General features: G+C 40.4%; 1 protein-coding gene across 4 annotated transcripts in view; it reads left to right on the top strand.

Moving 5' to 3' along the window:
- The window catches only part of SYBU (syntabulin), a 1,013,882-nt gene that overhangs the window by 160,578 nt on the left and 830,353 nt on the right, over positions 1-22,951 (top strand). For all 4 annotated transcript variants that reach the window (XM_044067096.1, XM_044067094.1, XM_044067093.1 and 1 more), the window contains exon 2: positions 19,724-19,785. In XM_044067096.1, the coding sequence (XP_043923031.1) occupies positions 19,762-19,785 (24 nt within the window). In that variant the 5' untranslated portion in view covers positions 19,724-19,761. The remainder of the gene's footprint in view (positions 1-19,723; positions 19,786-22,951) is intronic.

The raw sequence follows: 22,951 nt of genomic DNA, 5'->3' as shown, positions 1-22,951 counted from the left end.
TCTTTGGCAAAGCAAAGTGGTCTGTTAGCCATGCTGATAGATACTGGATTGTCCTGGAGTGACACCAGAAATTAAGTCAATTATTAAAATCAATCATTTTCTGTTCATACTGTGGTATCATCTTTGGTGAGGTAGAATGCTGCTCTGTGAAAGATGTACCTGTCTGTGACACAGAAAAATCCATAATGTCTGTTTTCATATAGTTGAGTGAGGTATGCTTCAGGTCATTTACAGCCACATGGGCTATGACAGAATTATATTGGTACCTGTGGTGCACTGACTTGAGTGTGTGCGTGATATTGCAGATTCTAGCTCCAGATAGGCAAATAACCATTATCTTCTCCTTGTTCAGCCTGATGACTGGAGTACTTCTGTGTTGTATAGTAGAATCCCCTATGACAAGACTTGCCTTATGGGCTTTGTTCTTGGGGGTTCATTAGGTATAGGCTTATGGGTAGTGTTAAGTGTTACTTTTGGTGTGTGCTTTAGTGATTGCTAAGGGTAGGTGTTGCAGTTTGACTGCTTAGGAGGTCTTTGAGGTTTGAAGAGGTTTCTTTTAAGTGCCTCGGCATAAGAAGGTCTATGTGTGTGGTGAGCAGTATGAGTGAAGGATGGAGTGTGTGTGTGTGTTTTTGACAACCTTGTTTGTAACCGAGATTTTTGCCCTCAAGGAAGTTATGTATGTACATCTCTTGCATACTATGCTAGTTTCATTAAGTATTAAAAGGTCATCTGAGTACATGAGACAATTGTTGCATTGTCTCAGGTTCATAGGTAGGTACTAGGCTATTGGCCCTAGGGCCTATACAAGCCCAGCCAAAAAGGTACCCTGTTTTTTGCCACCCAAGAAAATTATTTTCCTGTACCTCTGTCGGGCCGAGCCACAGAAGTGATCCCCAGGGAGAATTTCCTATTTCCCATCCAGTCATCAAAATTTTTCTTGAAGAGTGCTAATGAGGAGCTTTGTTTGATATAGATAGGTAGTTTATTCCAGAGTATGGGAAGTCTCTGGGACAGGAATCTATCACTCCGGCATGTTCTGTTTATTGTGGTGACAAGGTTTAGGTCCCTAGAGCATGTAGCTCAAAGGGATTGGGATTTCTTTAAGTGGAGCATGTCCAACAGCTCTGGGTTTGACATAGCTTTGTATGTTAGGCAGAGATCACCTCTGAGTAGGTGATATGCGACGGAGTAAAGCTGGAGTTTTTTGAGACGGTCTGCATAAGGCATCTGTTTGAGGCCAGTAATCCTCTTTGTGAGGTATTTCTACAGTCTTTTCAGTTGTTGTAGATGTCTTGTGAGGTACATGCCAAAAGGGGCGTTGTACTCTATAATGGGTCTAATGTGTAATAAGTAGAAGGGAACAATGACCTCTTTTTTTCTGGATGAGAAACCTTTTGTGATGAGGTGTGCCACATAGAAGGATTTCCTGACTACTGTGGAGATGTGATTATCAAAGGAGAGACTACTGTCCACCTATTCCCAAAGTCTCTTATCACGCTTTCAGTGTCAAGTATACTACCGCCTATGTTGTAGTTCATGGGTATAGAGTTTTTACCAAAGGGGGTGGCAATGCACATTTTGGCATTGAGCTTGAGGCCATGGCTTTGACACCAGACATCTGTCTCAGTGAGGCTCTTTTGTAGGATGTCCACATCATTAGGAGTTTCGATTATGGCTCCTAGTTTGCAGCCATCTGTGAACTTCATTAGCCAAAGACCTTCTGTGTTAGCCTGTACTTCAGAGAAGTAGAGACCAAACAGGAGAGGACCCAGGACTGAACCTATGGTACTCCACTTCTCACTGGTCTGAAGTTGGATTTGGAGTCTGCTACTTTCACAGTGTGGGTTCTTTCAGTGAGCCAGTTGGCAACCCATCTTGTGACATAGGGATTTATACCTAGTTTAGTGAGTTTATCTATAATTCCAGAGTAGAGGATGGTGTTGAAAGCCTTGGCAAGATTTAGATAGGCTGTGTGAACCACCTTGCCCTCATCTATGGCTTTGGTGACTGCTTCAAAGATGACTATCAGGTTTAGGAGACATGATCTGCCTTTTACAAACCCAAACTGGGTGGGGTCCAGAGTTTGGAGATTACCAATGTCTTTGTTTATAAGTTCCATGATGATACGTTCCATGGCCTTGCAGACCAGGCTCATCAGGCAAATGGGGAGGTAGTTCCCAGGGTCTGTGGTGGCTCCCCCCTTGTGGAGTGGGATGACCATCGCTGTGCGCCATTCAGCAGGCACAAAGCCTGAGGTGAGGCTATGACTGAACATGGTACTTAGGTGGGGTGCCAGTTCATTCTGTAGTTCGTGTAGAATGCAGCCTGGCATGTTGTCTGGTCCCATGGATGCTGTGTTCTTGGCTTTGGAGAGTGTGGTTTTTACCTGTGCAGCCGTGATTACAGGAACTTTGCATTCTTCCAGTATAGAGATGGGCCCTTTAGGGGGTGAGAGGGGAGTAAAGTTCGCACTGAACCTATCTGCCAGGATGTTGGCAATATCAGTTGGGTCTGTATATCTAGTGCCATTGTGCTGTAACTCAGAGCTGATCTGAGTGTGGCCATTGAGATTCTTGACATAGATATAGAATGCTTTGTGGTTGTCTTTAGAATCAGTGGCAATTTTGTTTTCATAACTTGCTTTGGAGGATTTTATCAGGGATTGCAGCTTCTTACTGAGGCTGACCAGGAAGCTCCTCCACTCATGGGATTTTATTCTCTTTTGCAACAGTTTCTTCCTTCTGTTGTACAGTTTGTTTATGGCTGGGGACCAACAGATTGGCTTCATTTTTTTGGAGGATTGGTTCTGTTTGGGAGGGCATGATCCATGCACTCGTGTAAGTGCTTATAAAGTGTAATTGTGTAGGATTCAGTAGTCGTAACTGTATTGTCCATCTGCATGGGTGTCATGAAGTTCACCACTTCTGTTTTAAGAAGCATGAATTTGGCTTTGGAGAATTTTTTTACTGTGGTTTCCTTAATGGGGGTAGGGGCAGAATGTGGATATCTAGGGTGATTAGCTTATGGTCGGATTGGACCAATGAGGCGTTAACTTCAGGTGTGGAACACCAGTCACTCATGTTGGTAATGACTAGATCTAGGATATTGTTAACCCTGGTGGGGGTGTGGATAAGTTGATCCAGGGTATTGGAGTTTATGAATTCCAGAAAGCGTTGAGCGAAGGAGTTGGTACATGAGTAGTTTTCCCAGTTAATGGTGGGGTAGTTGAAATCGGCCATTATTAGGGTGTTTGGTTGAACCCTAATATTTTTCAGTACATCAAGGAAAGAGGAGTGAAAATCCTGGGGCATGGTGGGGAATCTGTAGAAAGCTACAATTTGGATTGCAGTTTTGCCCAGAGTTAGTTGCACTTGGATAACCTCAGATGCATTATGCTGAGCAACTAGCCTGGAGGTGTGGGTATCCTTAATGAATATGGACACACCTCCACCTTTGGTGCTCCGGTCCAGGTTACATGGCCGAGAAGTGTGGTATAAGTTATAGCCTGGTATTGCAGGGGTGCTCTCTGGAGACTTGAACCAGGTCTCAGTAACTGCACAGATATCAATGTTCTCCATTTTAAGGAGTGCCTTGAGTGAGCGCATTTTGAGATTTAGCATTGAGTAGCATCACCCTCAGTTTTTGCTTGCCTGCTCCTGTTATGGTGGTGATTTTGTCATTTGAACTTGCCTAAAAAACGCACTATTGGGGCGGCAAGAACCTTAGCCAGTATCCGGAATCCCAGGGGTGACAGGTGCAGGCCATCTCTGGCAAAGCATCGTGGTCTGTCGACCATGTCATACCAGGAAGACAGATACTGGATCCCTTTAGAATGACACCAGAAGCTTAGCCAATTGTTGAAGTCAATAATTTTGTCCTTGTACTGCGGTATCATTCTGGGTGATGACAGAATGCTACTCAGGGCTAGGGTCATACCTGCCTGGGCTACAAGATCGGACAGCTCTTCCATGTCTGTTTTCATGTAGTCCAGGGAGGTACGTCACAGGTCGTTTACACCAACAGTGATAATGACAGAGTCATATTTGTACTTGTTGTGGAGTGACCTGCGTGTGTGGGTTATGTGGCGGATCCTGGTACCTGACAGGCAGCTGACAGTAACCTTCTCCTTGTTTAGCCTAGTGAGTGCGACATCAGTGTGCCTGACTATAGAATCACCTATGACTAGTGTGTTGGGTACGTTGTTTTGCCTTATTGGCTGTGGTTGAGTGGCACACTGAGTCTGCGGGCTATGTGTCATTTGGGTTGTGTTGGGGGGTGAAGGTTGCTTGCATTTCTGCTTTGGAGGTCTCTGTTGCTTGAGCAGATTATTACTGAGAGCCTCCGCAAATGTTTTTGTGTTTCTATGTGTGGATTTTGGTGGTGTAGAATTAGTGAGACTATGTGATGAGTGTGGTGTGGTGCAAGTGTTTACCTTCTCCTCATGACTGTCAAGTTCAGTCTTGGTTGGAAAGAGCTTTACCTCCAGTTTAGCTAGATAAGTGCATCTCTCACAGGTTGCAGTGTTGGGTGGTAGGAGGAGAGGGTTGTCTGTGTACATGAGGCAATTTCTACATTGCCCCAATATGCCCAGATTCATCAGATAGACAGGAGAGAACACTGGGAGCTGACCCTTGGACAGATAAGTAAGGAAAGTGAGTACAAGAGCTGTTATTCTCTAAGCAAGTGAGGAAAGTAAGTACCAAAACTGTTTTCCTCTGGGTAATGAGGAAGGTTGAGTGCTGTAGTAATTAGTAGCTTATTTAGTGCTTACAACAAGTTCTGAACAAGTGCTGAGCACGAATAAGCAAATTCAAGTGCTAAAACTAAGAATCTGTATCTGGTCTAAACTAGTTACAGGAAAGGGGGAAACAACTGCAAATGCGGGCTTTTAAATCAGAAAGTTGAGAGAGATGGAAGAACTGCCCAAATGGCCAATAACTACAATTTCTGGGCCAGAACCACTCCTTATGTGGTAGATAGGTTACCTAGTGCTTACCACTCCCACTGATAAGCTAGTAGGCTTCCTTCCAACACAGAAAGCTTGGGGGGCTCAGAAGTTTACATACAGTCCTGTATAGAGCAAATCTGAATCTGGACTACACTAGTTACAGTAAAGGTAGGAAACAGGCTTAGATTATTTTTATTTTTTTTACACAGAAAAGTAGCTAAAACAGCAGTAAAAACAATTCAAATACAGTGCAAGCTAGTACACTTGAGTATGTAGCAATGTTAGATCAAACAGTTTAAAAAATGCAATTAAATTAAAAATGACTAAAAACAAGTGCAGAAGGAGTCTATTAGGTAGAATGAGGTAAAGAGATGGGACTGGGGGGAGTGTCCCAGATGAAATCTACAGTGGGGGCGGGCAACTGCAAAAGCCTCCAAATTTAAACAAGACAAGAATAGAGAGGGTGGGTAGGGAAAAAACACTTTCAGCAGAGATCTGAAAAACTATACAGTGAAGCAAAAATAACAGTGCACAACTCTGAAGTCACCCAGCAATGATATAAAATTAGTCAAGCAACAATTAACAGTACACAACTCTGAAGTGCCAGAAAAATATACTAAGCTCTGTATATCTCCAGATAGTATGAAGAGCACTCTGTCAGGACACAGAAAGGCTCCAGCAATGATATCAGGATGTTCATATCTACCATGCTGGCCACAGAGACATTAGGAAATTGCAAATGCATGTTGTCAGAACTTGTTTTAGCGTTGTGCTATTTTGATTTAGGATCTTGGTTTTACAGCGGCCACCTGAGTGGTGTCTACAGTGAAGGCTAGATGTCAGATGTGCTGTGATCTTACTGCTGTATGACAATATCTAGCTGCCCTAAGCATACCTCCATGCAAAGCTTTTCTGCTTTACAGGTTAAAGTACTAAGTACTAGCTTTATATGTTTGCTACTATACAGGGTATACAGAACTAGTCAAACACATTCAATACTTTGGAAGGAGTTCTGTAGGAACTGGGCATTAGTAAAGTGGTTAAGGTGTTAAACATTTATTTCAGGTTGTTGTGATGCCATTGGAGAATAGTTTGATGTCTGCATATTTTTTTCCTTCATTAGTTCAGACTGTAACACATTTGTGTGCTATTTAAGCCTGTGCAAATCTTAAAGCTGAAATTGTAGTGAAGAATTGCACAGTGTCAGCAGCTAAACAAGTAGCACATAGCTTTGGTTCAGAAAGATCAGAAGACTGCAGGTTCTATTACTATTCAAGGTAGGTGAATTATTTTTTCAGTACTGACCCAGCAGTGCAACATGGGGGGGGGGGGGGTACTGCGCTCCTCATTGCTGTTGAGTGAGACATTAAACCGAGGCCGCATCTATGCAAATTAGTCGTAGCTCAGATGGATGTAAAAGAACCCATGGCACTTACAAAAAAAAAAAAGAGAGAAAGGAGGAGTTCCTTGGTGCCCTGGCCAAATTTCTACCAGTCTCCCCTGCAAGAGAAGATGATGGCTTAGTGAAACTACCCTGGTCAACAAAGCACAGATAAAATAAAATAACATAAAATGTGCAAGATGTCTTAACAGTGAAGACAGAACTATATTTGTTTTTTATGTTATTTGGAGAAAATATGTACAAAAATATTTAACTTTATTTTACTAGAAAATAGAGTAGTTCTGCATGAAATATTCTCTAACTCTAGAATGAATTGTTTACATGTAATTGCAAGAGGTACTATAAAAGGGGCAGCCAGGAATCCCTGAGCTAATAGAATCAAGTTATCAGCAAAATATGAAGTTCTGTTTTTACTTCCACTGTTCTTTTGGGTTACTTTTCTGTGTATGAGAAAAACTGAGCAATTACCTGAAATTCATGTGGGGAAATGAATAAACTAAAAAACTGAACTGAAACTAGTACATTAAGTCAGTCCTGCTGTAGATTTTGGGATGTATCAACTTATTTTATTTATTTATTTTACATTTATTGACTGGGTTTGTCCAACTGAGCTAGGTAGCTCTTTTTCAGCAGATGCCCGGGGAGAAAAGCTCCACATGTTCTACAGAATATCATTGACAAAAATAAGTAAACAATCAACAACTGGTTTACAGAAAATAATCAAAGCAACATATACATGAAAAACAAAGATTTACTACCGTAAACTAATCATTATGTCTGCCAAATTTAGAATCCTACATCATTCAGAAGGACTAACAATAGTTTTGTCACCAGATGTAAAATCTTACATTATGCAGATAAGAATGTATGTGATGTGCCTAGGATAGAGAAGTTAATGTGAGACAAGGTCTAGAAAGTTAAAGAGAGTTACATAAGTTGGGAGCAGATAGAGGTGTGCAGTTAGGGTTGATAAGCTGTTTAAGTGGGGGGTACAGAGGCAGGTCCATTGGCTTAACAGGTATTCTTTAGTGGCTAGCTTGAATTGACTAAGTTACTTGAGTGACCTGATCTCTAGTGGGAGTTTGTTCCAGGCCTTGGAAAGATTATAGCTATAGAGAATACATCCTTTCTTAGTTTTAGGTTTGTGGATTTGTAACAGATCTAGGTTAGAGCTCCTGAGGGATCTAGCAGGTGAATAGTGGGAGATGACAGGGTAGGACAGTAAGAAGGCTGATAAAGGATAGAATGGATGATCTGGAGTTGACAGAGAAGAAGCTGGTGAGGTAGTTCTAGCCAGTTAAGGTGTCTGAGTGAGAGACAGTGATGTGACTTGTAAGTTTGATGGGCTGCAAATTTGGCTATCTTGTTGTAGGTAGATTCAAGTTTGGCAAGCAGTGTGGAGTTGAGACAAGAATTTGAGAGCCATATAATAGACTGGATAGGAGGTAGGCATAAGAGTGAGTTACTTTAGATTTATTGGTGAGAAACTTTTTGTTACAGTAGAGGAACCCTAGTTTCTGATGAGTTTTCTTGATACAGTTGTTAATGTGTAGATTGAATTTAAGTTGGTCGTCAATTATGACACCAAAGAGTTTAGTGCTAGTTTCCACCTTGATGTGTGTGTTATTGAGGGACAGGATTGTGAAAGTGGAAAGTAGCTTATTTTTTTTTGGGGGGGGGGGTTAAGGATAAGCTGGTTATCAGAGAGCCAGTTTTCTCCTGAGTTAAAGGAAGTCTGTGTTGTAGAGATGAGTTTGGAGAGAGAGTCAGCAATAGTGGTGACAGTAGAGTCATCAGCGTACTGGACCAGGGATGACTGAGGACAGGAAGAATAAAAAAGATTAGTGAAGATGTTGAAAAGTAGTGGACCAAGGATGGAACCCTGAGGGACACCCATTTTAACTGGGAGAGGAGGGGAGAGTGCTGATTGCCACTTCACTGCTTGAAATCTCCCAGTGAGGTAACTGGAAAACCATGCAACAGTAGCAGGGGAGAAGTTAAGGTTGGTTAGTTTCTGCAGAAGGAGAGGGTGAGAGACGGTGTCAAAACCTTTAGAGAGATCTAAGAATAGGCAGGAGACAAGTTTGTTGTTATCTCTGGCAAGGGATATGGTATTAAGGAATGATAGTAGGGCAGTAGTAGTACTATGCTTTGGTCTAAAGCCATGTTGAGTAGGTGTGAGCAGATTTTCAGAGAGAAGGTAGTACATAACTCATGTATGAATTTTTCTAGAACTTTAAAGAGAGGAGAGAGGATGGCAATAGGTCTAAAATTAGTGATGTCTGAGGAGTTACCTCATTTATGTACTGGTAGAGTGAAGAATTGTTTCCATATGGAAGGGACTTTGGATTCTGAAATGGAGCGGTTGATTAAGATAGATACATGGAGAGCAAGATAGTCAGCAGCTAACTGAAGGAAAAGGGAAGGAATGTTTTGTTAGAAGCTGAGCAAGGTTTGAGTTTATTTGATGACAGTATAGTGGGATTTGATAGAGAGTGGTTTGAAATATTATTAAAGGTAGATGTGTGTGTTATTGAGCATGGATATAGTCAATGAAATATGTGTTGAAGGTGGAGGTAGTATGTTTGGGAGTCTTATCATGACAAGGATTGAGGGAGCAGGGACCACCAGGATGTAGGATGTGGTTTAATGAGTTCCAAAATTTTGGGGGTTAGATTTCAAGGCTGAGGGTGGATTATAGTAGAAGTATCCTTTATCTACACTTTTTGGTCTGATTTCTAAGTTATTTGTATTTTAGCACATCTGCAGGGAGCTTTGTTTTGGTCCATGTTTTCCATGATCTGTCTCTATTTTTCATTAGGATGCAGGTGGAATTTGATAGTCATGGAGATATATTATATTTAATATGGATTGTGCAAAGTGGGGCAAGTGAGTCCAAAATACTGAGAAAGGTGGAGTTGAAAGAAAGGACAGTATTGTCAAGAGGGAGTTGGGTAAGGAAATTCCAGTTAACTTTAGAGAGAAGAGATTTAAAGGTGTCTGGGTGGAAGCTAGTAAGCTTGTGGCATGTGATAAATCTGTGCTGTTTAGTAAAGTGAGGGATATATCTAAGTACTTTTATTGGGGAATGATCACTTAGTGTGCTGGGAAGGGTTTCAGGATTGTGATATTTAGATGGATATTTAGATGGATGAGAGACTAGAATCTAGTCGATAAGGGTGCTGTGTTGCTGTTCTGTAGTGTGCTTTTATAGTCTTCTTGTAACTTAGCCAGTTAAAGCTTCTGTATTCTTTCATCTAGAATCAACTAGCTTATTTAACTAGTATTAAAGTTTTACTTTTAAGTAGTCTAGCTATGCAATTATTTTCTGTTTTTTGTGCCAAGGTGTGTGCCCCTCTGCATATTTAACTTGTATCAATTTTGTCCAAATTTGTTATTGTTTAAGTAAAGCCTTTAATTTATTCACCTGTAAGATCTTAATGTTGGTAGTTATATTTATTTACTTATTTATTGACAGTTGAGGCCTGGGGAGAAAAGCTTCAAATTATTATAAAACATTTTAAGAATAATAATTTTACAATCTTCAAAAATAAAATGAAAACATCTGCAGTTTAAATAATTATAACAAATTAGACATAATAAAAAAAACATTGTATATAACCATCATTTAATATTTAGAGAAATTTTAGACAATCTGTAGAGAAATCAAAGGTAAGTTAGTCTAATACAAATAGGAATTGCAATATGCAGTGAGGGGAAAAACAGGCTTATGATATATTTAGAAAGAAAATGAGGAAAGAGAATTAGATAAAAGTAAGGAAGTAGGTAAGTGAAGAAGGGAGAGTAAGATGGTATAAGGAATGAAAAGGTACTAGTTCACATTTAGGGGTATAGCTTATCCAGGTTTTGAGAAAGAACTGAGACAAATTTTAGTTAGGAAGTTTTTCATAGTGGTTTTGAAAAATGGGAGGGAAGGCATAGACCTGATGGATACGGGTAAGGAGTTCCAGGCCTTAGCAACCTTGTACGAGTATAGACAATGCCCAGCAGATTTTCTACGTTTGTAGACAGGAGTTTTTGGTCATTGGATCGCAATGACCTACTGGGAATATAGTTGTGTAGAATGTATTTTTAGTGCTGGACAGGCAGATGGATGCTGGATAATTTTATAGGTGGTAAGAAGTTGTGTATATATTAGTTGATGTGGCAGCTCTAAACAACTTAGACTTTGCAGTGCTATACAGTGGTGGGTTTTGAAAGGGGTATGTGCTGCAAATTTAGCAGTTTTATTATAGCATTGTTCAGATTTTAATTTTTGTAACGCATGGATGTTAGTAAGAATGTGAGCATCATAAAGAAGAGTGAGGAGGAGATTAGTAGTGGCGAGTGTAGTTTTAGTTTTGTCGATGAGAAAGTTTTTGGATCTTTAAAGCATCCATAGTTTTTGATTAGCTTTTCTTATGCAATTTTGTATATGCAGGTTGAATGTAAGATTATCATCCACTATCACCCCTAATAGTTTGCTATGAGAAGTGACTTCACTAGTTGTATTATCAAGAGACAGGACTTTAAATTTTGTTTTTCCATGAGAATGGGATTTGGGGAAAATGGTTCATTTTTTGGGGGGCTGAGCATAAGTTGTGAGTTACAAAGTCATTTTTCAGTGGCTGTTAAAGCTTCCTGAATATTTATTTATTTTTTTTAGAGTTGTACCATGTTGTCAGATGTGTAAATGAGAGTTATAAAGGGTGCTATTTAGCACTGTATATTGTCAAGCTGTTGCTTTCATCTCCAAATCCAGACTGTTAAGCACGTTACGAGTGGTGTGTTTTTATAATTTTATTGGTTATCGATCATGAATGGCATGGTAGCTGGTAGGCTCCTAGCCCAATGAACTAGGGTAGTGAAAGAACAATATTGCCAGGACAAAAGACCTGGACAATTGAAGAATTCTAAGAACTTTGGGGAATAGGGGAGTTTTAGTAGAACCAACACACTTCAGCCCAAGGCTCCAATAAAGGCTATCCCTCCAAGGTACAAATACAATGCTCCAGTCCCGTAGGTTCACAAAAGTTTAATAGTACACTTCCAGGAACATATACATAAATGATTAAGCGCTTTCATTTCCTACAGGAAACTTCATCAGAATCTCTTTCAAATGGCTTCCCAAGCACTTATATAACTGATAACCACAGAAAGGATGGCAGTGAAGTTTGAACTAAATAACAATCCGCAATTCACTCAGAGGAGCCAAATGACAGCCCGGGGTCACACGAAGGAATGTTATTCAGACAAAATAATGCACAGAAGTGCATTATTTTGTCTGAATAAAATTCCTTCGTGTGACCCGGGCTCTCATTTGGGTGCTCTGAGTGAATTGCGGATTGTTACTTATATAACTGAAAAATCTCCTTCATTGGATAATCAATTAGTGTCTTAAAGCAATAACATTTGTATATTTAAAATTCACATCTAAAATACACACAATTTTCCTATAAACAACAACGTTACACTTCATTTAAAAAAACGTTTGTATATTAAAAAGCCTTTTATAAATGGAAAAAAACTTTCAATAAATACTTCATAAAAAACTCATAAAAAAACATAAAAGCCTCATAGGGGGACTTCATATAAAATCATAATGCACCCACCGTAACAAATGACTGCAATCATAAATCACTTAAATTTCTCAGCCTTTAGTTTTAGGGCAGGTAGTAGTGAGATATGGTCATTCAACCCAGGGAAATTACAGGCATCCAAACGTAGCTGCCAAATAAGTTCCCTGAATTCAAGTCTACTCTCCCAATCTCCACCCCTGTCATTTCTCTTTTCATTCTCAATAACCCAGAACTTAAAGTCAGCGTTAGGGCATTTTTTGATGTGTCTAGCTAGGGCATTTGTCTCCTTACCCCTACCCATCATCATACATGTGTTCATATATTCGCTGTCTAAGATTACATTCTGTCTTCCCAATACAAATTGCCCAACATACCGTGCAGTAGCCAATATAAATCACCCCTTTTGTGTAAGAGCTAAAGTATCCTTTGGCTCTCATGGTATGTCCTGCAACCCTAAGTGTATCACCTTTGGCCATGAATATACATTGAGGGCACCTGCCACATTTGTATGTTCCTATCCTAGATGTATTAATACTTTCTTTGTTCCCTTCCAATATTTCTTTCAAATTTCGGTTCCTCCTATAGCTAAACTGCAACCTGTGACTAAATACTTCCAGTCTGTTGGGCATTTTTCCAAACATATCCCATATCCCCTTAATAGTTCTTTTTAACCAATGTGTGTTTTGGTCATAAGTAACTACCAAATATGGTGTTTTGATATCTGTATTCAAGGAATAATGGGCATCATTCAATCTGGTTAGGGTATTGGAATCATCAGTTCTAAATAAAGGGTTGTATCTATTGCCCCATTCTTTGGTAACCAATTCCTTCAAAGGGGTTATTAGAGTATCCGGGTAACCTCTATCCAGGAATAAGGTACGTACAAATTCCAATTCATCATCCAAATCTTCCCTTTCTGAGGTCATCCTGTCCACACTGATCATCTGCCCTTTAACAATATTCTTTTTTTGAAACTGGGGATGGAAACTATCATAGTGAAGATATGCACTGGAAAAACATTCCTTCCTATAGATTCTGTATATGAATTTTATTTGTACCATATCCTTTTTTATAGTGACATCCAAACAGTGTACTACATTCCTCTCTAATGTATAAGTGAATTCCAGAAATTCAGTGGTTCCACTTAAAAAGTCCATAAAGGAAGTAATCAATTCAAGAGGTCCTTTCCATACAATAAAAATATAATCCAAAAAACGATAATATTTATGGATGTTTCCCCTATAATGAGAATTAAAAACAAAAATTTCTTCTCAATATAACATCACTATGTTCACAAAAATTCGGGCACAGGATGACCCCATGGCTACACCATCCAACTGGTGATAATATTCACCTTGGAAATATAAGAAATTGTTTTTAAGGACAAGTTCAATATTCTCTAATACTAATCTAAAATCAGTACCGGATAGAAAGTCGAAATCTAATAACTTAGGGAATTTTTACCAGTCTTCACTGGGAAATGTGTGTGTGTGCGTGTGTGTGTGTGTGTGTGTGTGTGTGTGTGTGTGTGTGTGTGTGTGTGTGTGTGTGTGTGTGTGTGTGTGTGTGTGTGTGTGTGCATGTGTGTGCATGTGTGTGTGTGTGTGTATTGTGTTGTATTGTGTCTGTGTGAAAGTAATTATCTCTTAAAAGGTCAGTCATAATGGGTAAGGGGTACTGGAAGACATTGAAGTTCACAGCATAGGCAACATAAAAAGGGTCCTGGATTGCTAGGCCAAAGACTCAGTTCAGTGAATGATCAGTGTGCACTCTTAGTCAGAGTGTAGATGTTGGAAGTCCATACCTAGAACAATAGTGCACATTTTCTGTGTGCTCTTGAGGCCAGGTTTACTTTGGTGAATTAGTTGGGGAATCAGATTTGAGCTCATCTTTTTTACTTTAACCTGTTGGGCACCAGTGGTGACTTAGAGACCATCAGACCTATTTGTGGACAGTAGAGTGGATCCAAAGACCATATCCCTCTGTCCATCATATAACCAAGTACCTGTTGATAAGTTACTGTAAGCCACCCATCACATAAGCACTGAGATTACACTGGTTGGCAGCGGTGGAATTCAAACCTGTCTGTCAACTGAGTCCTCTGGGCATTACAGTTATAACAGTGTCATACAAACACTGTCAGAACTAACAAAATGCATAGTCACTTCAACCGCCATGCTGTATAAACATATTTTACTTACCTTAGAGTATTCAGTAAGTATTTAATGAGCTACCTTAGTATCTCATGTCACTCTTTCTTCACAGCTTCCTAATATTTCTAATATTAACCTCTGTGAATCTAAGCATGTTGTACAAGGAGCTTATTGATATAGTAAAAAGAACTGAAGGTGGTAGGAGGATTCTAAAAGTGCTGGCTTTATATTTCAGGAAATTCGGGGAGCTATAGGTACCAATTAAATAACAGTCTGGTGGACTCTTGCCATAAACAAGCTATACAATAGAAGGCAGAAACTAGTACAGAAAAGAGTAAAATCCCAAGAAGGAAAGACATCCCTGATCAGTATCAGCAAGAAACTACAATCCCTCATAAAATCATCCAAGGCGAGCTTCGAAAGAAAAATTGCCAAGGACTCCAAAGATAACCACAAGGCATTATTTAGCTATGTCAAGAATCTAAGTGTCAATGCTCAGATCTGCTCGGAGTTAGTGCAGAATGGCACAAAATACACTGAACCAACCAATATCGCCAACATCCTGGCAGACAGGTTCAGCGCAAACTTCACCCCCCTCTCACCCCCAAAAGGGCCCATAACCATACCAGAAGAATGTAAAGTCCCTGAAATCACAGACACTCAGGTTAAAACAGCCCTCTCCAAAGCCAAAAACACAACATCAATGGGACCGGACGGTGTCCCAGGCTGAGTCCTAAACGAGCCCAAAGACGAACTAACCCCTCACCTAAACACACTGTTCAAACTCAGCCTCTCCACAGGCTACGTACCCATAGAGTGGCGCACAGCAACAGTTATTCCACTCCACAAAGGTGGACCCATAACAGACCCCTGGGGGCTATCGCCCTATAAGCCTGACTAGCTTGGTCTGCAAGGCTATGGAGCGCATCATCATGGAATTCATTAACAGAGACATTGGGAACCTCCAAACACTGGACCCCACCCAGTTTGGCTTTGTTAAGGGCAGATCATGCCTCCTAAACCTGGTGGACTTCTTTGAGACAGTTACCAAGGCTATAGACATGGGAAAGGTGGTACACACAGCCTACCTAGACCTCGCAAAGGCCTTCAACACCATTCCCCATTCTGGTTTTATAGACAAGCTCACCAGCCTGAACATAAACCTGTACGTCACAAGATGGGTTGCCAACTGGCTCATGGACAGAACCCACATGGTGAGAATTGTGGGAGCTATGTCCGACTCTAAATTGGTTACAAGTGTCGTTCCTTAGGGCTCAGTCCTAGGATCCCTCCTGTTCGGCATATACTTCTCAGAGGTACAGGCAAGCACAGGAGGACTATGGCTGACCAAGTTTGCAGATGAGTGCAAACTAGGGGCTATAATTGACTCTCCAGTTGACACAGACATCCTCCAAAAGGGTCTCACTGAGATGGATACCTGATGTGAAAATCATGGCCTCAAGCTAAATGCCAAAAAGTGCATAGTCATCCCCTTTGGAAAAAACAAAGTACCCACAAACTACCACATAGGTGGTTGTCCCCTAAATATGGAAGACGTAATAAGGGATCTGGGGACCCAAGTACATAGTAATCTCACCTTTGATAATCACATTGCCAAAGTGGTTAGAAAATCCTTCTATGTGGCCCACCTAATCGCAAAAAGGTTCGCATCTAGATCAAAAGAGGTCATTGTGCCCCTCTACTCATCACTCATCAGACCCATCATAGAGTACAATGCCCCATTTGAGATGTACCTTACAAGACACCTGCAACAGCTGGAAAGACCACAGAAGTACCTCACCAAGAAGATCACTGGCCTCAAACAGATGCCCTATGCAGCTCGACTGAAGAAACTCCAGCTGTACTCGGTTGCATACCGCCTACTCAGAGGTGATCTCTGCCTGACATACAAGGCCATGTCCAACCCAGAATTGATGGACATGCTCCACCTAAAGAAAACCTTATCCCCTCGAGCCACATGCTCTAGGGATCTAAACCTCACCACAACAATAAATAGGACGTGCTAGAGGGATAGATTCCTGTCCCAGAGACTTCCCATGCTTTGGAACAAGATTCCAGTGTACATTAGGCAGAGCTCCTCGCTAACACTCTTCAAAAGAAACCTTGACGAGTGGATGGGAAACAGAAAGTTTATAGCAGGGATCACTTCAGTGGCTCTGCTGGACAGCGGCACAGGGAACTAATCTAAGGGGGCGGTGAAAGCCAACACATTCTGGATAAGCTTATAAATGCCTTCGGGCAGATAGCCTAGTACCTACCTATGAACATTTTTTTCATACTTTGTCTTTTTCAAATATATATTAAAGAGTTATGCATTAAAATCTGTGACTTAGAAGTAGTAAGCGAAAACAAAAATATAAGTGATACGATCCACAGCTTAGTGACACAGAAGGGTGAACATCACCCAGATGACAAGAGAACAGTTAGCATTTTGGTCTCTGGAGGAGCCGAGGAAGGTAGGATGCTAAAGAATGTCATTTTGTTTCTTACCCACTCTAGGAGAGAAAGGATAGATTCCTGTCTGTGATTTGGTATGTGATGAGGGCATGTCACAAATGTAAGACATACTGTTGTTAATAATGTTCATTAGGGAACGGTGCTAGAAAGAAATATAACAGGTAGTGATGCGAGTGATGTCAGCAACATTGCCCAGTTAGATCATTGCAAAAAATCTTCCATGTTCATAGGTTCATAGGCGTATACTAAGCTAATTACCACCAGAGCCTTTATAAGCCTAGCCATGCAATCCAACCCAATTGTGTCCCTATGTATCATGGGTATTTATTAGGAGGGGGTATATTAGTTAGGTAGTTTCTAGAGATTATATTGGGGGGATTATATTAGTTTTGGCATTACTGTCTGCTTGTGTCTATCAGAGACACTGAGCCAGACCTGGGGTGAATTTCTGATTTCCCATCTGTTGGTCAAGGTTGTGCTTAAATAGGTGTAGGAATGGACTCTGCTTCACTTGGATGGGAAGCCTGTTCCAGATCATGGGGATCCTCTGAGACACATGTCTGTCTCACCAACATGTCTTATTTATGACACAAGCAAAATTTAAATCCTTGGATCTAGTGGTTCTGATGTTCATTTTGCAGATATGTAAAAGGTCCATCAGATCTGAATCCGAGGATGCTTTGTATGGCAGGCATAGATGGTCTCTCAGTAACCTGTAGGAGGCAGAGTATAGAGAAAGGGCTTTAAGGTGATCTATATAGGACAATGTGTTTATAACCTGGGTTCTTCTGGTAAGAAACCTTTGTGGGCATTCCAACTGTTGCAAATGTCTGGTCAGGTACATGTAGAAGGGAGCATTATTCTCAATGATGGGTCTGATAAGGGCCGAACAAATTGGCACTATGACTTCCTTGGACATGGAGGTCATGCCCTTACTTATAAACTGGGCAACACAGAGTGATTTTCTTACTACTTGGCCACATACTGGTCAAAGGCCAGATTACATATGTTCTCAGATCCCTGACTACTGAGTCAACTCTAGGGGTGACTTTTCGATGGAGTAATTAGCTCGGATGGCAGTTTTACCAAAAGGCACTATAATGCATTTCTTGGCACTGAGTTTTAATTTGCGACTTTAGCACCACTCATTTGTCTGTGTTAGACCCTCTTGTAAGATGTTCATTTCATGGGGGAATCTACAATAGCTCCCAATTTGCAGTCATCTGTGAACCTGGTCAGCCAAAGGCCCTTGAGATTAGCCTTTACCTGAAAAATGCATGGCAAGTAGAAGTGGTCTCAGCAGGGAACCCTGAGGTACCCACTGATGACCAGTCTCTTAGTGGACGTGGTGCCACCAGTCCTGACTTCCTGTGTTCTGTCTGTGAGCCAGCTGGTAATCCAGCAAGTTATGTAGAGGTTTATACCCTGTTTGGTGTATTTGTTAACTATAGCTGAGTGGGGGTATTGTATCAAATGTCTTATCTGGGTCCAGCAAAGGCGGTATGTAACATTTTCCCTTCATCCATTGCCTCGGTAACCTTCTCAAAGAAATCCAACAGGTATAGTGAGCATGACCTTCCCTTGACAAAGCCAAACTGGGTTGGGTTCAGTATTTGAAGGTTGTCTATAAATTGTTGATCATTTCTATGATAATTTGTTCCATGGCTTTGCATATTAGACTAGTCTGATTAATAGGTTTGTAGTTTCTGGGGTCAGTTGCTGGTCCACCCTTGTAAGGTAAGATAGCTTTTGCAGTCCTCCATTCTCGTGATACAAAGCCTGTTCTGAAGCTTTTGTATAAGAGAGCATATATGATGCTAATAGAGACAGTGTTCTGTGTTTCTCCATTCCCTTTGAAACCTGCCTACTGCTGAGGTTGTCCCAGCCCCAGAGGTTAGAACTGGGGGTACTGGAGTTAGGACCAGAAAGTATCAGATGGCCAGCTGCAAGGTATACAATGAGGAGTGCCAATAACCAAAAAAAAATAAGTGATATGGTTTTACTTCAAATAGTGAAAGTTTTGAAATTTCATACCACATAATACAAAAAGGAAAGATGTATCTGCAGTTTTATGCTGTAACATGCTGACTATGCTTCATCCAAGTTCTCTCTTCTGTTTTGTAGTATACTTGTTGGGTTCCTACTGTGCATTCCTACCATGGTACTCTCCCTGCTGCATGTCCACACTTGATAGGGAGGTATTGTATCTGCCCTTACTTGCTCCTATAGCAGTTAGACTACTCTCATGCACAGTTGCTGCTGTTGTAGTCCTGCTTCTCAAAGTAGAGTTGGTGCTTCCCTAATGTCTTCCCACTGCTAAGCTTCTGCACTTAATGTTACATGCTCCTGATGATGGAAGTGATTATGGTGATGTCATCCAGCTTTTGCTTCTGATGTAGTCCTCATATTTCTGCTGTGTGTTTTAGATATACCTGCTGTTGAGCCTGTATACCCCCTGCTGCTTTTCTTTCTGTATTAATTACTTGCTTCTTCTCTTTTTTTCTTAAATGGGTTAATACCCCAGTCTGTAACATATGTGATTTCCCTCACACTCTCTGTGGCCTTCTGCTTTGATATGACTTCTGCTACTCTTATGATGGTGGTGTCAGGTATATGTTGCTCTGCTATTTGCACGTTGGCAGTCTATCCTGTTGTACAAGTATATGCATGCATACACACACACACACACACACACACACACACACACACACACACACACACACACACACACACACACACACACACACACACATGCACACACATACACACGCACACATGCACGCACACACACACACATGCATGCATGCACACACACACATGCACGTACACGCGCGCGTGCGCACACACACACACACACACACACACACACACACACACACACGCGCGCGCGCGCGACACACAGAATCTTTCTCTCTCAAGCATCCTACTGCTGGACTACTTTCATGTGGCATTCTACTATGCTACTCCTACTGTAGTTATGTTACTGAAATTTGAATAGTTGCTGTGCCACTGACAATTCACCAACACTCTTGATTGTTTTTTTTTTTTTTTATGAAGATGGGTGTGCATGTATATTGCAAATAAAATACAGCATGTGTTTATCAGTTTGTTGGTAGTTACTATTCAAGTGCCTGACATCTTTGACTTTTCTTTTATACAGGTTTCACTTCCACAACAGGAAGTACAAGGCACAACAAGATGGGACCCTTACAAGATTATAAGGTAACACACTCATGTTGTATTTGAGAGTAGCACAGGCAAGTGGGGGGATAACTGATAAGAAATATAACTGTTTCTCCCTCATGAGGGGCAATGGATGGGTGAACAGAATTACTGAAGACATGGTGAGGTCAAAAACAGTGAAAGGATTCAAGAATGTATGGTATAGATACAAGTTAATTTTCATGATGATATTGAGAAAGTAAGTTGTTTAACTAAAATATGTAGCTTCTCCAATAGGCATGGAAATGGTACAATAGGTGGGTTAAGCAGTGCTTAGCCATGTTTAGAATATGTTCTCTCTACTAACATATGGGTAAAGAATTGCAGAAATTATATATTTTGATAACTGCAAGACAAGATTATAACTAATTCTTACAAATATCTAAACCTCTGATTACACCAAGCTATTCAATATCACAATAATCACATTGTGATACTGTATTTTTCAGCTTAGGTGTCCTTGGTGTATAACTGCTGCAAAAGTTTTTTCACCTACTAAAAACTTGCTTTTATATATATATATGTGCGTGTGTGTGTGTGTGTGTGTGTATATATATATATATATATATATATATATATATATATATATATATATATGTATATATATATATATATATATGCACACATACATATTTATAGAGAGAGGGAGCTCAAAGAATATGCCAGCCACCCTTACCAGAACCTTAACTAGGGGGTCATCAGAAGAAAGTTAGAGACACTTTTCCCAAAGATGTTTTGTGTATATTTCAAGAAAATGAAATAAAACATATCACACGAGAGGGTAGGGCATTCTAATCCCATCTTTTAAGGATATAAAGGACACTGGAAAAAAAATCACATCAGCAGGCCTATCACAGGTTATTTAGGGTCAGAACAAGTTAAATTTTGCAGACGTTAATACAATATAGACATGAGGATATCATAAAAGAACGTTTCCCTTACTGAGGAACAATCTCTCTACTATTCTGTATCTCAATAAAATATAAACTGACTTTATTACCAAGTACTGTGGTTTAGGCATAGTGTTATGACTTTTATTTTGTAGACGGGTTCACCTCTGTTTCATACAGACTCTACCATGATTCAGACCTCTCAACCAATTGGGGACAAATTTCAACAGAATCAGGGACAAGTCAAGAAAAAAATCAGGGACAATCAGGGACGCTTAAAATATTAGTGCTATTAACTTGAAACATTGACAGAATCAGAGCATATGAATTAATACACATTTTCTGAAGTAAAAGAAATTTATAACTCTTAATTATTGTCATTATTCATTAAGTGTAATTTTACCACCTTTCCTCCAAAAGTCACTAGCTTTAGGAGGGATTAAGAGGGGACAGAGTTAAAATCTGAGTCAAAATCAGGGACAGTTGAGAGGTATGCCGTGATTTAAAATATATTATACCATGACCCCCCATTAATATTCCAAAACGTGCACGCTGATTGGTCAGCGTGCACGTTGTAAATCGACTTATACTAATGGAAAAAGGTCCGGTCGCCCGGACTTTTTCCATTAGTATAAGTCTTTTTTAAAACACTGTCTCGCTATGTTAAAGGAGTTTAACATAGCGAGACAGCTTTAAAAAAAGCAACGGAGATCTCCGGGTGTCTGTGTAAAAAGAAACGAAAATCTTGCTTTCTCCATTGCTTTTTTTTAAAACCTGTCTCGCTATGTTAAATGGGTTTAACATAGCGAGACAGCTTTAAAATAAGCAACGGAGATCTCTGTTGCTTATTTTAAAGCTGTCTCGCTATGTTAAACCTATTTAACATAGCGAAACAGTAAAAAGCAACGGAGATCTTTAAAAAGCAACGGAGATCTTGCTTTCTCCGTTGCTTTTGCCCACAGCTCTGATGTACTGCGTAGGCATACGCATGCGCAGTACATCAGAACTGCCGCAGAATACCAGACAGCTGCGGAAGGGCAGCAAGGAGGCATTATACAATGCCATTATATAAGAAAAGTAATTTTTTTTTTTCTTAAATAATGTATAATAGCAATAATCCACTTCTGGGTGTGGGTAATGCTGGATTTACCCACAGTTGGCTTTGTTTGGCCACTTGGGCTTCGCCCTTGGCATCCAGCATTACCCACACCCAGGCGTGGGTTATTGCTATAGTAAACCATGGCCTCCATCACCGACTAGGAAGGGTCCATCATCTGTCAAAATCCATCCGTAACTCCCTTTCCCCCATTTTTGCATATACGGTTGAAGTGTTGCATGACAGTGACCATCTTCATCTAAATGCACATACTCCAGTAGGGTTGCCACCTTTCCAAATGCCCAAAGTGGGACATTTTTGCTACAAACATCAGATTTTGCAGGGCAAAACATACCCACGGCCAGTACAAAGGACAGAACTTCAGTTTTTTGCCTGAATAAAAGTTTATTCTTGTAGCATTTTAGTTCCTTATTCTGTTTCTTATAACATTTGGGTGTTTCAGATACAGAATAACTGTTTTATGCAACTATTACATAAAATATAGAAAATAATTTTGTCCTAAAATCTCAGGACATTTGCCATTTTTTCACATTTTTTGCAGGACACAACTGCCCAAAGAGGGACTGTCCCTCGCAAAGTGGGACAGGTGGTAACCCTTGACCTGCCCTGCGTCTGTCATATACCACAAACATGCAAGCGGACTGGCAGCCAGTTTCGAGTATCCATCTACGAACACTGTAGTGCAAGAATTAAAAAAGGATACGTTTATCGAGTATTATTTTGAAGAGCAGTGCTATGAATTGCTAACGGTGAGAGACTGCTCACTGCTTAGATATGATTCTTTTGCATTTTATATTGTGTGTATGTACATATATACACACAGTTGTCAGTTATGTTACGGGCTGTCATAATAACATAAAAAAGTGAGATAGTGGAGAGTTCCCCAGGCGGACTAACCAGTTATGTTATGCAAGCTGTCTTACAGTCTCATCTGTATTTAACCATGTTGTTGGGTTTGGAACTGGAAGAAACAAGGATAAGTTGCAAATAAGCTCACGTGAGTACGCTTAAGGCGTTTATTTCCAATACATTAAGTGGCGCTCCACGCGTAAACTTTAAACACGTATTTAGTTGGTGTTCATGGAACGAGTAACTTGAGGGGGGAACGTTAGTAAATATTGCCGCTAATAAATTTGTTGGCAGAGAAGCGCGGATCCCC

Source organism: Protopterus annectens, chromosome 3.part1, assembly GCF_019279795.1.
Source record: "Protopterus annectens isolate FY-2018-M chromosome 3.part1, PAN1.0, whole genome shotgun sequence".
In the NCBI taxonomy this organism is placed as follows: Eukaryota; Metazoa; Chordata; order Ceratodontiformes; family Protopteridae; genus Protopterus; species Protopterus annectens.
The sequence above is the reverse complement of the archived record's forward strand: the minus strand, read 5'-3'. Positions and strand labels throughout refer to the sequence as shown.